This window comes from Schistocerca serialis, chromosome 10, assembly GCF_023864345.2.
Source record: "Schistocerca serialis cubense isolate TAMUIC-IGC-003099 chromosome 10, iqSchSeri2.2, whole genome shotgun sequence".
Classification (NCBI taxonomy): Eukaryota; Metazoa; Arthropoda; class Insecta; order Orthoptera; family Acrididae; genus Schistocerca; species Schistocerca serialis.
Genome location: NC_064647.1, coordinates 211,102,102 through 211,120,270, shown reverse-complemented (window position 1 = coordinate 211,120,270; position 18,169 = coordinate 211,102,102). Strand labels below are relative to the sequence as shown.

Here is an 18,169-nt window from a genome sequence, read left to right as displayed (position 1 = left end):
GCGGCAACGTCAAAACGTGCGCACAGTCCGGGAAGGCGCGACAGCAACCCGCTTTGCAAATCTGTTCATCCGGTTGCCTATCTGCAGGCGCTATCCAGTTCGTTGCGGAGCGGAGCGGGGGGTTAGCAACGAAACTTGAGACAGCACAACCTACAAGTGCAAAACGTAATTGTAAGAATTGCGGAGACTATTTGGCTGCCTTCCCTTTATCAGGGGACACTGGCAGTAAAAACGTGCAGCAAACTGCCATTGGCTCTCTGATAACCCGTCGTGGGACACACACGTCTCAATGGTAGTAAAGAGGTTGAACGGTTTCGACCAGCCACTGGTCGTATTCAAACTGTCAATAGACAAAAAGTGTGGCAAAAAATCATTATAGAGTCTATGGAATCGGCAAAGTACCTTTTTAGTGAGGTAAAAGAATAAAATTATACCAAAAGACACGTATTCCAAGTGGTCCCTCTCCCTTGCGTTGTTAAGAATGACGAAGGCACCACTACTTCGAGCCACAGGTTTTGTAGTAGGAATGAACATGAACGAGTATCGATAGACAACGATAGGCTTCCACTCCGACTACAAAACCTGGATCTATAGCTGCGTTACTGTTGACAATGCACGGGAAACCACTTGCATCACGTGACTTTATTTGTCATTTTATTCTTCTGCATCACTACACAGTTACTTGAAGGATTTTGTAGAGCAATCGAAGGCATAACGTCAGTAGATGAGTCCGCGATCATGTTATGGTACTTTATTTGTACAGGTCCGCCTTGATCACATAAATTGTACATTTCACAATTATCAGTTTCGGCCATTGCCTTCTTCAGATCATAAAAATATTCTGATGTAGGTATCAATGTCAAAATCTATATATCAAGGTACATGGAAAGTGCTCACTTAGTAGGTACCTAGATATACAGATTTTGACGTTGATATCTGCATCACAATATTTTTATGATCCGAAGAAGTCAATGGCCGAAAGCGGTATTTGTGAAACGTACAATTCATGTGATCAATACGGACCTTTACAAATATTTTCTAGACTCTATAACGTTTCTTTGCCTGCTTATTTCAGCTACTGAAAGTGACCAGTTCATGGTCGAATGCATTTACAGGATTGTGAAATTCTCACTCTACTGTGTCGTACAATTTTTGAAAAAAAGTAAAACAGCTATCATTAATATTCGGCCAATCACTGTTTTTAATAACGTCCTGCATCGATTGATTCATTACATAACAAACGTACATAAAAATGCTCCTAATCGCGTGACGGCGTGAACTGAGTTCGCTTGTGGAACAGCCCATACATTTTTTTTTAAATTTAATAGAAAGCAGCAAAATATACTGGTGAAGAAAAATTCGCGCAAACGGACTTCGCAGTGCAATACCTCACAACTACCTACATAAAAATGTCTTTCACAAAATTTCGTCCTGCACATATTCAGGGCAGTAAATGGACGTTAAAGATTGGCAAGCTGCCCACACTACAATGACACTTACGGTAACTAACACTGACGGTATATAGCAGTAGTGTTGTGCAGTTTGCATAGTGGATAGTGTTTTGGATTAGCACGCATGAGGTCGAGGATTCGATTCTGGGTCGAGGCTTATTCGTTTTTATTTGCTAAATGTAGTCCGCGTAATACGGTATCTGGCGTCTTAATCGTCCCACAGCCTTTACAATGAGTCTTCTACAAAACATTTGCAGTTGCGTAATATGAACACAGAAATGGAGATACACTCATTTTCATTGACCAGCTTATAAAAAGCCTTTGCACGTCGTGGACGCGAATTGTTTCGCGTCACTGCATATACTAGATTCCAAACCTGTTTTGTGTGTACCTACCCTGATGGTCTCATTGATTAATACCAACTATTATTCTTGGCACATTCAAGTCCATTACATTTCGTAAAGGTCTTACGTCAACAGCAGGGCTAGCAACGTGCTTTGCAAATAATTTCAATGGGTCCATTCAGGGAGGGTACACAATTCGCACCCACGACGTACAAAGGGGTTCTTTAAAAGCTGCAATGAAGACGATCCTATTTCGATTTCTGTGTTCATATAGGGCGTAACTGCAGATGTCTTTTAGAACACCGACTGTAACCGCGATATGGCGATTAAGACGTCAATACCGTACCACGGTGACTACATTTAGCAAATAAAAAACCAACACGCCTCAGCCCAGAATCGAACTCTCGACTTCCTGCAAGCTAACCCGAAACGCTATCCACTACACCAGCTGCACAGCCCTCCTGTTATATGCTTTCACGTGTATGTAGTTATCGTACATGTGATTACAGTGTTGCCAGTTTGCCAATCTTTAACGCCCATTTACTGCCTGAAATATGCGCACGATGAAATTTTGTGTGACACATTTTTGTATTACTAGTATGTGAGGAATTGCATTGCTAAGTTCGAGTGCGCCAATTTATCTTCACCCTGTATATTACAGACAGAAAAGCATGTCATTTTTCTGTCAGGAGGACTAGGTAATTACTAAATTTAAATTATTAATAAAAATTATAATGGGAGCCCTTTCTACGCATATTGAAAGTAAGAAGTGTAAACCGCTCTACGAAACCGAATCTTGGTATCCTTTTGTACACGAGTAGTAATTTTCCCGAATTTGGATCTATATAAAAAGGAGATAATAAATTGGTAAAGGAGAAAGACTGACCACTTACGTATTGTCTTTGGTATTAATTTCATAAACTTACGATCAGCCAACCACTTCGTCTCACATTCGACTGGTTGGGTAATAGAGGTCACATTATACACTGAAGACCCAAAGAAACTGGTACACCTACCTAATATCGTGTAGGGCCCCGGCGAGGACGCAGAAGGCCGTAACACGACGTGGCTTGGACTCGACCAATGTCTGAAGTAGTGTTGGACGGAATTGACACCATGAATCGTGCAAGTCTGTCCATAGATAACGATGATGGAGGTGTGCAGCGATCACGCCCCTTTCTCTCCAAAAGAAGACCAAAGAGGCTCAATAATACTGAGATCTGGCGATTGTGGTTGCCAGGGAAGACGCCACAATTCATACCTCGTCCTCAAAAAAGAAACCAGTCCTGGATAATGCGAGCTGTGTGAACAGGGCCAGAGACATCTTGGAACACAGCTTCACCATTGGCGAACTAATATTGTACCGTGGGATGGAGCTTATCAGTCAAAATGGCCACATAATCGTTGGCAATCACGTCCTCGCAAAGTAAGTATGGGGCCCATGGAATACCACGATACGGCTGCCCAAATTATCACGGAACCCCCGCCACGTGACGTAAACACGATCATAAGTTGAAAACGGTGTGAACTAAAACTCATTCGACCAAACGACCTTCTTCCACTGCTCCACAGGGGAGCATCTATGACTTCGGTACCACGTTTTCCTGTTCGGGCATTTGCGCCACTGATGAATGGTTTTGGAATTCCAACTCGCTCTGGAATTCCCTGATTATGGAGCTCCCTAGGCGTTGTTTTGCTGTTGACAGGGTTCGCGAGTGCAACATTCAATTCTGCAGTGACTTAGCAGCTGTTGTGCTCTTATTTTTCGTCACATTCCACTTCAAAAATGGTTCAAATGGCTCTGAGCACTATGGGACGTAACATCTGAGGTCATCTGTCGCCTAGAACTTAGAACTACTTAAAACTAACCAACCTAAGGACGTCACACACATCCATGCCCGAGGCAGGATTCGAACCTGCAACCGCAGCAGCAGCCTGGTTCCGGACTGAAGCACCTAGAACCATTCGGCCACGGCGGCCGGCGCATTCGGCTTCAATTAGCACCCGTCACCATCACTGAACACACACTTCCGTCCGTGTTGTGACTTTGCGGGTGATGTTTTTCCGATTTCCCTGTATGTGATACAAGTCTTCGACGCCGCGCCTCTTGAACCGCCAAACATTTTGGCTACCTTGGTTACTGAAGCACCTCCGATACGAGCAACGACAATTTGCCAACATGCGTTTCTCGCGGTGCTTCCGTATTTCTGTGCAAACGCCGTATCTCTAACATATACCGAGTCGTCCTTAACTGGGATAACGGTGAGGGTACGTTGTTGTCGCCCGTATCGCCGACCTTCCCGTCAACAGTAAGTGCAGTTCGACCGAACAGCGCACTGTAATTAGTGCTCTAAAGGTTAAACGCCGTCTGACACGCAGGTCTCTAGTATCCCCTCTCACTGCTGCCCGTACAAGCGGGAAGGGGAAAACAGGAGCGAGTATCTACCTCGCTGTGTTCTGGCTGATTACGTCTCCAGATTGCCACCTCATTCGTGAACAACGGTCGTTCTGCCGTATTACAAATTTGCATTACAACATGGGGCGGGTACGGGAGTAGTTAAAAATTCACTCTTACTTATTTGTCAGTGTCATAAATACACGATCGGATCGAACCTGTGCGGAATTGACCCCCAGATGTCACGAGCGGCGAAGTCGTCAGTATAAAAGGAGATGATGAGTACTGTGCTGTCAGCAGAGATTGGATTAGATTTACTTTCATTCCAATTGATTCATAATGAGGAGGTTCTCTAGGATGCAGAACATGTCAGAAAAACAATAATATATGATAAATATTTACAACTGAGACAAATAAGCTAATGTACCTTCCACAGTACCCAAGTGGAATGACCGTCATTTTTTTAATGAACACTATATGGAAGGATCATTTTACAACACTCATTTACTGAGATCGCATTAATGCACTGAATTAAAAAAATGTTTTTTTTATTTATAAGGTAAACGTAAATGTCGTGTGACTAGGGCCTCCCGTCGGGTAGACCGTTCGCCAGGTGCAAGTCTTTCGATTTGACGCCACTTCGGCGACTTGCGCGTCGATAAGGATGAAATGATGATGATTAGGACAACACAACACCCAGTCTCTGAGCGGAGAAAACCCCCGACGGGAATCGAACCCGGGCCCTTAGGATTGACATTCTGTCCCACAGACCACTCAGCTACCGGGGGGCGGAATTTATAAGGTAATAAACATATAATAGAACTACTACAATACTTATTTACAATGAACACATTGCTGCATTGAAATGGTGCAGAAGTTAGATTGTACTTATACAAACCAGTTGGTTCTACTGAGAAATTCAACAATGGAGTAGAAGGACTTGGCCACCAATAAATCCTTTAGGCTTCTCTTAAACTGAATTTAATTGGTTGTTAAGCTTCTTATGGCTGCTGGCAAGTTATTGAAAATGTGTGGTTCAAATGGTTCAAATGGCTCTGAGCACTATGGGACTTGACATCTGAGGTCATCAGTCCCCTAGAACTTAGAACTACTTAAACCTAACTAACCTAGGGACATCACACACATCCATGCCCGAGGCAGGATTCGAACCTGCGACCGTAGCAGTCGCGCGGTTCCGGACTGAAGCGCCTAGAACCGCACGGCCACCGCGCCTGGCTTCCGGAATAATGCACACCTCTTTGTACAAGAGTAAGTGACTTTAAATCCTTACGAAGATTATTCTTATTTCTAGTATTGATTCCATCAACTGAGCTGTTGGTTTGAAAAAGTGATATATTTTTAATGAGAGATTTCATTGACGATTAAATATATTGGGAAGCAATAGTTAGTACCCCTAGTTCCCTAAACAGGCCTCTGTAGGGTGTTACTGAGTTCACATGACATATACCTCTTACTGCACGTTCTTGTGCCCGCAAAACTTTAATTTGGCTTGATGAATTGCCCCAAAAAATAATCCCATGTGACATTATGGAGTGAAAGTAAGCACAGTATGCCAGCCCAGCTTTTTCATTTTTATATCCCCTATGTCTGACAGATTTTGCACAGCAAATAGAGATTTGTTTAGACGCTTCAGCAGTTCTGTGGTGTGCTCCTCCCAGTTGAATTTATTATCAAGCTGAAATCCCAAAAATTTAACACTGTCCTTCTTTCTGCTTGTCATCATATGTTAGGCAAAACGTATGTTAGGCAAGCAGGATCAGCAAAATGGATCTGTCAAGAGAGTGCAATGACTTGGAACATGGAGTAGTCATTGGATGTCGCCTGAGTAACAGATCCATCAGGGACATTTCACCTCTTCTTAAGCCGCCCAGGTGGACTGTTGGTGTTGTGATTGTGAAGTGGAAACACGAAGAAACAATCACAGATAAACGAAGGCAACGCAAGTCTCATATAGTGACAGAGGGTCTATTGAGCATCGCGGATGGTGGTTGTAACGTCACTTCCAAAGTGATATCAGTAATCCAGCTAGCACAGTGATTGCGCTTATGGAGTTAAAAAGAATATAATACAATGATCGAGCAGTCATTGCTGGAGTCAATGCTAAACTAAGCTTGACGTCGTCTAAGGAGAGACGGCGATAGACAGTGGAAGACTCGAAACGAGCGATTTGGAGTGATGAACCAAGATACACCCTGTCGCAATCCAATGGAAGGGTTTGCGTCTATCGAACGCCTGGAGAGTGTTACATCCCATCATGTGTAGACCAACAGTGAGGTACAGAAGATGATGGTAATACACTCATGCTCATAAATTAAGGATAATGCTGAAACACGGTGAAACAACGCTCCGGTGGGCGGTCTGCGGGTTTAGATGACCTCGGGGAATGACCATGCGATGCATTTGACCTGCGATCGCCGCACGGTGGCGCTGGCAGCAGTCCACATACACAGAGGTGCGTTGGTGCATGTCAGAGTACGGTGCAGCGAGTAAGTGTGCAGACGTTTTCAGACGTGCTAATGGTGACTGTCTGTTGCAAATGGCTCAAAGAACACATATTGATGACGGGGTAGAATACTAGGGCGACTGGAGGCTGGTCAAACACAGCACGTCGTAACACAGGCCCTCCGTGTGCCACATAGTGTGATCTCAAGATTATGGCAGCGATTCCAGCAGACAGGAAACGTGTCCCGGCGCTACAGTTCGGGATGTCCACAGTGTACAACACCACAAGAAGACCGATATCTCAGCATCAGTGCCCGCAGACGGCCACGGAGTACTGCAGGTAGCCTTGCTCGGAACCTTACTGCAGCCACTGGAACAGTTGTCTCCAGACACACAGTCTACAGACGACTGAAAAGACATGGTTTATTCGCTCAGAGACCTGCAAGGTGGATTCCACTGACCCCTGGTCACAGGAGAGCCCGTAAAGCTTAGTGTCAAAAACACAGTACACGGTCATTGGAACAGTGGTTCCAGGTAACGTCTGAACAGTGATTCGCGACGGGTTTTCATCTGGCGTGAACCAGGAACTAGATACCAACCCCTTAATGTCCTTGAAAGGGATCTGTATAGAGGTCGTGGTTTGATGGTGTGGGGTGGGATTATGATTGGTGCACATATACCCTTGCAGGTCTTTGTCAGAGGAACCGTAAGAGGCCAGGTGTATCGGGACGTCATTTTGCACCAGTATGTCCGCCTTTTCAGGGGTGCAGTGGGTCCCACCTTCCTCATGATGGATGATAACGCACAGCCCCACCGAGCTGCCATCGTAGAGGAGTAACTTGAAACAGAAGATATCAGGCGAATGGAGTGGCCTGCCTGTTCTCCAGACCTAAACCACATCGAGCACGTTTGGGATGCTCTCGGTCGACGTATTCCTGCACGTCTTCAAACCCCTACGACACTTCAGGAGCTCCGACAGGCATTGGTGCAAGAATGGGAGGCTATACCCCAGCAGCTGCTCGACCACCTAATCCAGAGTATGCCAACCCGTTGTGCGGCCTGTGTACGTGTGCATGGTGATCATATCCCATGCGCAGGAAACAATGGCGTTTTGCAGCTCAAGTGTTTCGGGACAGTTTTTTCAACTTATCCCCAATACCTGTGTCGTGTGTGTTCCCTATGTGCCTATGCTATTAGCGCCATTCTGCAATTTCCATTAATTTATGAGGATGAGTGTATAATGAACTGCTACGTCGTAAAGAAAAAAAAATAACTTGACCTCTGACTTTGACACAGACAAGACAGGTACTGCATTTGAACTCTTTTGATTTTTTGCGTAGATGCATATACTTTAATATTTTTTACCTGTCTAATACAAAAATTTGTGAAAAATTTGATTATAGATGGCTTCGTGGCTAAGGAGAGACCGGGTTAGGTGCACGATGATTTGGCGGTCGGATGTTTCCGTTCCTCCAGTTCTCAGAGATCGCCAGGCAAAGTCGGAGAAAAATGCTACAACTCGCCATGAAAACTCTGTCTGTCGTGGCAGCTGAAGTACTCACAGTCACCGTAAGATTTTTTGGAAATTCTCTTTCAGAATGAAAAGTTTGAACAACAGTGGAAGTATGATATCTTCTGTGTAACAAACTGGTCGCTTAGGGAACGTCTTTAACACACATGCTGACGGCGAAATATTGCGCCTCGTTCGGACCGTGATAGTAGCAGATTCGCCCAGTATTCACTCTATTGCTAAACACACTAATAGTTTTTAGGAAGGTCCGGGAATCCAACCTCGAATAAAAGTTCGTAGACGATATTTACCTTCTTTTTCATAAGACAATTTTTTTTTTATTCTTGATAATTGCGACAACAAGTTGACCTCTGCACTTCAAATTACGTTTATATGCAAACTTATCTCACCTGAAAAAAAAAACACAATGTCCAACCGGTATTCCTTATCTCCAACAATTGCAAAAATAGCTACATGCCTTTCTTCACAGCAAAGAGCGTTGTCGTCATAGCAAAGAGCGTTCTGGTCTCAGTTACGGTAGCGCATCATCGCTGGTACTGACATTCGGAATATTACAATAATGTTACATCACGTAGTGACATTACAATAATCAGGGTGCTCTACATCATGATCATCGGTGCCCTGACGAAAAGTCAGCAAGCCAATCTCACTGGTGGGGACGATGGTTGTCCCCACATGCGCAGTAGTTTAAAATGCACTGAAGTCTGCCTCTCTTCCCCACCAGTTTACGGATGAGGCCTGACTGTTCACGAAATTCCACCACCCTTCTAACACTGGAATCAGTATCGGCACATCTCCATAGAGACTGAGGGGCTGCCCTGATATCAATATATAAGACTCACATTGTGTGTAATATTGAAACATTATCAAATAATGTAGTTCATGAAGTAAGTTCGTGGCTTGTGGAAAATAATTTGATGCTAAATCACAGTAAGACTCAGTTTTTACAGTTTCTAACCCACAATTCAACAAGAACTGACATTTTAATCAGACAGAATGGGCATGTTATAAGCGAGACGGAACAGTTCAAGTTCCTAGGCGTACGGATAGATAGTAAGCTGTTGTGGAAAGCCCATGTTCAGGATCTTGTTCAGAAACTAAATGCCGCTTTATTTAGCATTAGAACAGTATCTGAAATAAGTGACATTTCAACACGAAAAGTAGTATACTTCGCATATTTTCATACGCTTATGTCATATGGTATTATTTTTTGGGGTAATTCTTCTGATTCAAAAAGGGTATTTTTGGCTCAAAAACGGGCTGTTCGAGCTATGTATGGTGTAAGTTCGAAAACCTCTTGTCGACCCCTATTCAATAGTCTGGGAATTTTGACATTGCCCTCACAGTATGTATTTTCTTTAATGTCGTTTGTTGTTAGCAATATTAGCTTATTCCCAAGAGTTAGCAGCTTTCACTCAGTTAATACTAGGCAGAAATCAAATCTGCATGTGGAATGCACTTCCTTGACTCTTGTGCAGAAAGGAGTGCAGTATTCTGCTGCATCCATTTTCAATAAGCTACCACAAGAACTCAAAAATCTTAGCAGTAGCCCAAACACTTTTAAGTCTAAACTGAAGAGTTTCCTCATGGCTCACTCCTTCTATTCTGTCGAGGAGCTCCTGGAAGAGATAAAAAATTAAGCAAATTCCAGTGTTACATTCTTGATTTTCTTTATTTAAACTAACGACTTGTTTCATTTTATGTGTTTCTACAATCGTGTTATAATTTCATGTATTGACTCGTTCCATGACCATGGAGACTTCTCCTAAATGTGGTCCCACGGAACAATAAATAAATAAATAAATAAATAAATAAATAAAAAACATGATGAACTGACAGTGGCACAGCACAAACTTCATAAAGTGGTGGACCCTCCCACCGGAGGAGGAAGCCATGTGTTAAAGGGCTATGTCCGATGCGCAGTCTGGTAAGCAGAACCTCCATCCAGCGGTGAGGCTGACATGAAGTCCGCCATGCCTGTGTGGTCGATTTGAGCGACCACAGTTTGTTTTCGTCACCTTCAACCATCCAGTCTCCCACTGATACATGATGCGTCTGTCAGAAAATGAGATGACGGCGTACAACACGATGGGACACCGACGGGCAACACAGTCCCTACATGCTTCATTGGCCACTTTGTCAGCCATGTCGTTTCCCCTCATCCCGATGTGGCCATGTATCCAACAAATTCCAGGGTGGTCTGAAAAGTTCTCGGAATCACCACGACAGATCAGCACTAGCGCAACGAGTTCTTCACGTGATATTCATTGGACTGTTGCCTGCCCGCATCTCGTGGTCGTGCGGTAGCGTTCTCACTTCCACGCCAGGGTTCGATTCCCGGCGGGGTCAGCGATTTTCTCTGGCTCGTGATGGCTGGGTGTTGTGTGCTGTCCTTAGGTTAGTTAGGTTTAAGTAGTTCTAAGTTCTGGGGGACTGATGACCATAGATGTTAAGTCCCATAGTGCTCAGAGCCATTTGAACCATTTTGACTGTTGCCTGTAAACACGTGCCACGTCAGTGCTCTTGGAAGAGAGCTGCGGCGGTGACGTGGCTCTGTTGTTGTACCCGCTCAGGAATTTGCGAAGATGCAAAGGAATTGAGATTCGAGCAGTGATTAAGTACTCTGTAGAGAGAGGTATGAAAGCAAAGGCCATTCATGCCGATTTCCAGAATACACTGGGGGACTCTGTTCCTTCATATTCAACTGTTGCCGAGTAGATAAATGAGCTTAAATTTGGTCGGGAGAGCTTAGATGATGATCCGCGCAGTAGTCGGCCAAGGTGTGTCACTGCTCCAGAAGTAATTACAAAAGTGCACAAAGCGATCATGGAGGACCGCCGCTTGACAGTGCGTGAAAACTGCTCACACTTACCAGATGTCATCTGAAACGGTGTATCACATTTTGACTGAAGAATTAGAAATGAAAAAAATTATCTGCAAGATGGGTGACGGACTCTTGACGGTGGATCAAAAACGCACGAGAATAGACATATCGGAACAATGTTTGGCCCGTTTTAGGAGAAAAGAACATGATTTTTTGCGCCGGTTTGTGACCACAGATGAAACGTGGGTACACTACTATAACCCAGAGACAATACCACAGTCAAAGCAGCGGAAACATGCCGACTCTACGCAACCAAAGAAAGCAAAGGCAATTCCTTCGGCGGGAAAGGTCGTGGCATCAGTGTTCTGGGGTGCGAAGGGGATTCTGTTTGTAGATTACTGCCCCACTGGGCGAACAATTACTGGACAATACCACACTAACCTCCTGGATAAATTGAAACAAAAGATACGCGAAAAAAAGGCCCGGTTTAGCACGGAAGAAAGTCATCTTCCATCAACACAATGCGCGCCCGCACACGTGCCGTCGCCAAGCCAAAATTACACGAACTAAGGTATGAATTGTTGCCACAACCGCCTTATTCACCCGATATGGGTCCGTCAGACTTCCAGCTCTTCCTAATACTCAAAATATTTTTGGTGGACGAAGATTCACTTCAAACGAAGAACAGATAGCCGGAGTTTTGCAGGCCTGGAGGAAACTCATTTTTCGAGATGGGATCAAGGCACTAGAACATCGTTGTACCGAGTGCATTAATCTACAAGGAGACTACACTGAAAACTAAAAAATAGTTACAGTTATGTAAGTACTCGTACTTTTTTTCTCTTCCTTTCCGAGAACTTTCCAAACCGCCCTCTCATCATTTCCTTGCCATGGTGTTGGAGCCGCTGGCTGTGAGGAGTCTGCATGAGCTGAATCAACTTGTCTACTGGATACATTTGGTGAATTGCTTGTAGCGCACTAGGCGAGTCGGAACGCACAAGAAACGCCACTGGACAGTGGATGACTCGAAACGAGAGATTTTGAGTCATGAATCCAGTCATAACACGTAGCGGTCTGATGGAAGGGTTTGAGTTTGACGAATGTCTGGACAGCGTTACGTCAAATCACGTGTAGCCCAACACTGAATACAGAAGGGAGGTGTTACGGTATGGGTATGTTTTTCGTGGTTATGGTGTTGTTGCATTATTGCGTTTAAGAAAGAGCTGAAAGCCGAAGGATATGAACGCGTGTTAAAGCCTTTCGTATTGTGCACAGTGGAGGAACAAGTAGGAGACGATGGTCCTTTGCAACAGCATGACAGAGCACCCTGTCATAACGCAACATCTGTGAGGCACTTGTGGACAGTAATAGTCCTAAAATGCGCTGGGCTGTCCAGAGTCCCGACCTGAATCCAGTGGAACAAACGGCTCATGAAGAAGAGTGGGTTGTCATTCCTCCACAGTCATCAACACACACCACACTCCAAGTGTCCCCTGGAAAGAACAAGCCGTTATACAGGCGAAGAGTGGGCACACCAGACATTAATTTCCACTAGTAAGCGTCCAAATACACTACTGGCTATTAAAATTGCTACACCACGAAAATGACGTGCTACAGCCGCGAAATTTGACCGACAGGAAGAAGATGCAAATGATTCGCTTTTCAGAGCATTCACACAAAGTTGGCGCCGGTGGCGACAACTACAACGTGCTGACATGAGGAAAATTCCCAACCGATTTCTCATACTCAAACAGCAGTTGACAGGCGTTGCCTGGTGAAACGTTGTTGTGATGCCTCGTGTAAGGAGGAGAAATGGGTACCATCACGTTTCCGACTTCGATAAAGGTTGGATTGTAGCCTACGGCGATTGCGGTTTATCGTATCGTGACATTGCTGCTAGCGTTAGTCGAGATAACTGTTAGCGGAATATGGAATCAAATGGTTCAAATGGCTCTGAGCACTATGGGGCTTAACTGCTGTGGTCATCAGTCCCCTAGAACTTAGAACAACTTAAACCTAACTAACCTAAGGACATCACACACATCCATGCCCGAGGCAGGATTCGAACCTGCGACCGTAGCGGTCGTGCGGTTCCAGACTGTAGCGCCTTTAACCGCTCGGCCACTCCGGCCGGCAATATGGAATCGCTGGGTTCAGGAGGGTAATACAGAACGCCGTGGTGGATCCCAACGGCCTCGTATCACTAGCAGTCGAGATGACAGGCATCTTATCCGCATGGCTATAACGGATCTGGCAGCCACGTCTGGATCCCTGAGTCAACAGACGGGGACGTTTGCAAGACAACAACCATCTGCACGAACAGTTCGACGACATTTGCAGCAGCATAAACTAGCACGAGCAGTTCGACGACATTTGCAGCAGCATGGACTATCAGCTCCGAGACCATGGCTGCGGTTACCCTTCACGCTGCATCACAGACACGAGCGCCTGCGATGGTGTACTCAGCGACGAACCTGGGTGCACAAATGGCAAAACATCGTTTTTTCGGATGAATCCAGGTTCTGTTTACAGCATCGTTATGGTCGCATCCGTGTTTGGCGACATCACGGTGAACGCACATTGGAAGCGTGTATTCGTCATCGCCATACTGGCGTATCACCCGGCGTGATGGTATGGGGTGCCATTGGTTACACGTCTCGGTCACCTCTTGTTCGCATTGACGGCACTTCGAACAGTGGACGTTACATTTCAGATGTGTTACGACCCGTGGCTTTACCCTTCATTCAATCCCTGCGAAAGCCTACATTTCAGCAGGTCCCGTACGGGACTTTCTGGATACAGAAAATGTTCGACTGCTGCTCTGGCCAGCACATTCTCCAGATCTCTCGCCAACTGAAAACGTCTGGTCAATGGTGGTCGAGCAACTGGCTCGTCACAATACGCCAGTTACTACTCTTGATGAACTGTGGTATCGTGTTGAAGCTTCATGGGCTGCTGTACATGTACACGCCATCCAAGCTCTGTTTGACTCAATGCCCAGACGTATCAAGGCCGTTATTACGGCCAGAGGTGGTTGTTTTGGGTACTGATTTCCCAGGATCTATGCACCCAAATTGCGTGAAAATGTAATCACATGTCAGTTCTAGTATAATATATTTGTCCAATGAAACCTGTTTATCATCTGCATTTCTTCGTGGTGCTGCAATTTTAATAGCCAGTAGTGTACTTCTTATCAGACAGTGTATGTCTATTTTAGGTTCAACACGAAAAAGGAATAGTAATTTTTAAAAAATGTTTAAAGGTAGCCATTTAAAGTTCACTGTACACAACCTATACAAAATGGTTTCTCCACGGAATCTGTTTCTGCTTGTCTTCCTCAGTTTTTAAGACTTTTTATTAGGCGACTTTCTTGTCTGTCTGATGCAAAATTTGGAATTAATTTCAAACCATCTTCGCGATGCACTACATACCTGAAACACTCACATGGCTGAGGAGCGTGTGACAATGCAAAATTAACTCGCTTTATTGTCTCGTGTGTGGCGGCGACTACTTTGCTTATCTGTCTGTCTGTACAGTAAACATTTTTCATTTGATTTCAAACTAATTTCCCGATGTTCTAGAGACCTGAAACTTTGAACATAGCTCAGAACCTGATGACAGTGCAATGTTAACTCACTTTCTTGTCTGGTGTGTGGCGGAGTGTACTTTGTGTTCCACTGCTATTCCCCACTTTTCTGTTCTACTTGCGAATGTCTCGTAACCCTCCGTGAGAGTTACAATCTCTGTAATTTTTTCCTTCATGGTCTTTTCGCGATATGTACGTATTAGGAAGCTGAATACTGTTTGGCTCAGATGAAGAGAAATTGAAGTAAACCTGAAATTTACCACATCAAAATGCTTGAAAAATTACACACAGACAAGGATACAACGCTGAAAACAATTATTTAAGTAAACATTTTTTAACGTAACACATTTTTAAAACCGGCTAAAATGTATAAAATAATTTCTCCTGGCACCACACAGATTTCTAACCCCAAACAGACAGTCCTGGAGTTTTGAGCTTGTGAATTTTTAACAGTTGTGATAATACTTGTAAAAATTAAAACGAAAACCTTGGGCGCAAGCAATACATGATATTAAGGAGCGTAGAGAGTATCCGTCGTTGAGAAAAATCGCAACGGCTATTATCATTTCCCATAAAACTATTTGTGACCTAGGAACATGAATTATCAGTAACATGCGTCCCATGTTTTTCGCTTTAGTTTTACAAGGTAATGTCACAGTTATTAAAAACTTACAAACAGAAACATTCAGAACTATCTATATGGGATTAGGAATCTGTGTGGGACTAGGATAAATTATTGTTAAATAGCGTTATAACAAAGTGGCTGGTTGATTTTATCTGTATTTTGTATAGGACCACGGGCTCAAAACGCCAGTTTTCGAAAAAATAGCACTATTTAGTTCGTTTTAAAAATGTATTATATTAAAAAGTTTTTCATCCAAATAATTATCTTTTTCCTCTGCCTGTTGTGATGCACCTGACGACGAATTCCTCCCTGCGCGAACGTATTCATTTGCGGTAGTACTTGCACATAACGTCCTCAATTGTTTGTTGGACATACGAGTACAATAACCACTGTCTTCCCCTACACTTTTTACCCTCTACACTATCTCTAGTAACTTGGAAGCTATCCCTTGATGTCCGAACACATGACTACAATTTGCAGATGTTTCTCTCCTCGCCTATCGTGAGGTGAATATCCTCATTTCATATCTCATCAGACCACATCCTTCCATACTACATTTCCTACTGTTCGATTCTGTTCTTTTTTTTTTCGGTTTCCCCACATTCATGATTCACTTCAGTACTGTAACATCTGACAGAACAGTTCTTACGACGTCTGATCTGCTTCGGCACTAAACTGAATCGTCGACGGCGTACGTTATTTGTGGCGTGCAAAAAGCACATTTTACGCATCATATGAAGCATCAAAGAAGTTTTATGATTTGTTTAGGAAAACGCACGCTCTCGTACTGCTACGATAGCATCGCTCCACCACACGCCCTCTTGCCAGGTGTTCTCATTACCTTGAAAATGAAAGGCGACGGTACAGGTACTCACCCCTCTTGAAGAGCCACCCCTCCTTGACGATGTTGGCTGTGGTGGGCGCCGAAGATGGAGGCGGCGACACCTCCGCCATGTCTGCAACACACGGCACACGCTGGCGTTAGGGACGGACCATTAGCATGACTTTACAAATAAAATTGCCATCGCATTAACCTCCAACATTTCTAATGTCCGAACTTAGAGAGAGGTTGCGAGAAATGGGGTTCGACTTCTTGTGCATCCCAGAGTCATACCCGAAAAATGAAAAACTCAACCACTTACCGTTACACTTACACTGAGCTGACAAAAGTCATGAGATACAGGTACACACATATACAGGTATGGCGGTAGTATCGCGTACACAAGGTATGAAAGGCCAGTGCATTGGCGCAGCTGTCATTTGTACTTAGGCGATTCTTGTGGAAAGGTTTTCGACGTCATTAGGACCGCACGACGGAAATTAAAAGACTTTCAACGCGAAATGGTAGTTGGTGGTAGACGCATGAGACATTAAATTTTGAAAATCGTTGGGGAATTTAATATTCCGAGATCCACAGTGTCAAGAGCATGGCAATAATACTACATTTCAGGCATTACCTCCCATTACGGCCAATGCAATGGGCGACGGCTTTCACTTAACGACCGAGAGCAGCGGTGTTCACGTAGAATTGTCAGTACTAACAGACAAGCAACACTGCGTGCAATAGCCGCAGAAATCAATGTGGGACGTACGACGAACCTATGCTCCATCGCATCCATGTCACAACAGATGTTCAAAGCGGCCTCTATGGAATGAAATGCGCGCGTTCTCGTGACACATCATGGATTATCGTACTCTTTCGCTTACACCATGCTGGCGGATCACTTGCCGGGAGCTTGAACTTCGCTTCGTCTGAGTACTGGGATCCATCCCAATATCCCGTAGAACCCGGTCCTCCAGATCTGGTACATGCGCAGACCGCCGCCACTCAGCCCATTCGTTTGACTGAAGACTCATGATCACACAAACGCCCAAAAACGTCTTGATATGTTGTGTGACGTGGATGGTGTCTGTGAGTGTACTTCTCGACCGTTTCCATCTGCTTGGCCGCACAGAAACAGCATCTTGGCTTGGTCCCTATATTACGAGGTGCATTCAAGTTCTAAGGCCTCCGATTTTTTTTTCTCGGGACTGGAAAGAGATAGAAACATGAGCATTGTTTTAAAATGAGGCCGCATTCATTGTCAATACGTCCCAGAGATGGCAGCACTGTACGGCAGATGGAATTTTACCGCCAGCGGCGAGAATGAGAACTGTTTTAAATACTTAAAATGGCGACCTTTTCCTTACTTGAACAGCGTGCAATCATTCGTTTTCTGAATTTGCGTGGTGTGAAATCAATTGAAATTCATCGACAGTTGAAGGAGACATGTGGTGATGGAGTTATGGATGGGTCGAAAGTGCGTTCGTGGGTGCGACAGTTTAATGAAGGCAGAACATCGTGTGACAACAAACCGAAACAATCTCGGGCTCGCACAAGCCGGTCTGATGACATGATCGAGAAAGTGGAGAGAATTGTTTTGGGGGATCGCCGAATGACCGTTGAACAGATCGCCTCCAGAGTTGGCATTTCTGTGGGTTCTGTGCACACAACCCTGCATGACGACCTGAAAATGCGAAAAGTGTCATCCAGGTAGGTGCCACGAATGCTGACGGACGACCACACGGCTGCCCGTGTGGCATGTTCCCAAGCAATACTGACGCGCAACGACAGCATGAATGGGACTTCCTTTTCGTCGGTTGTGACAATGGATGAGACGTGGATGCCATTTTTCAATCCAGAAACAAAGCGCCAGTCAGTTCAATGGAAGCACACAGATTCACTGCCACCAAAAAAATTTCGGGTAACCGCCAGGGCTGAAAAAATGATGGTGTCCGCGTTCTGGGACAGCGAGGGCGTAATCCTTACCCATTGGGTTCCAAAGGGCACTGCGGTTAGAGGTGCATCCTACGAAAATGTTTTGAAGAACAAATTCCTTCCTGCACTGCAACAAAAACGTCCGGGAAGGGCTGCGCGTGTGCTGTTTCACCAAGACAACGTACCCGCACA

The 18,169-nt window shown here is 44.6% G+C and overlaps 1 protein-coding gene across 1 annotated transcript in view; it reads right to left on the bottom strand.

The window, feature by feature from the left end:
• Nucleotides 1–18,169, bottom strand: part of LOC126424790 (RAC serine/threonine-protein kinase) — a 770,672-nt gene that overhangs the window by 459,528 nt on the left and 292,975 nt on the right. Inside the window, exon 2 of the mRNA XM_050087562.1 lies at nt 16,095–16,175. Within this exon, the coding sequence (XP_049943519.1) occupies nt 16,095–16,173 (79 nt within the window). The 5' untranslated portion in view covers nt 16,174–16,175. The remainder of the gene's footprint in view (nt 1–16,094; nt 16,176–18,169) is intronic.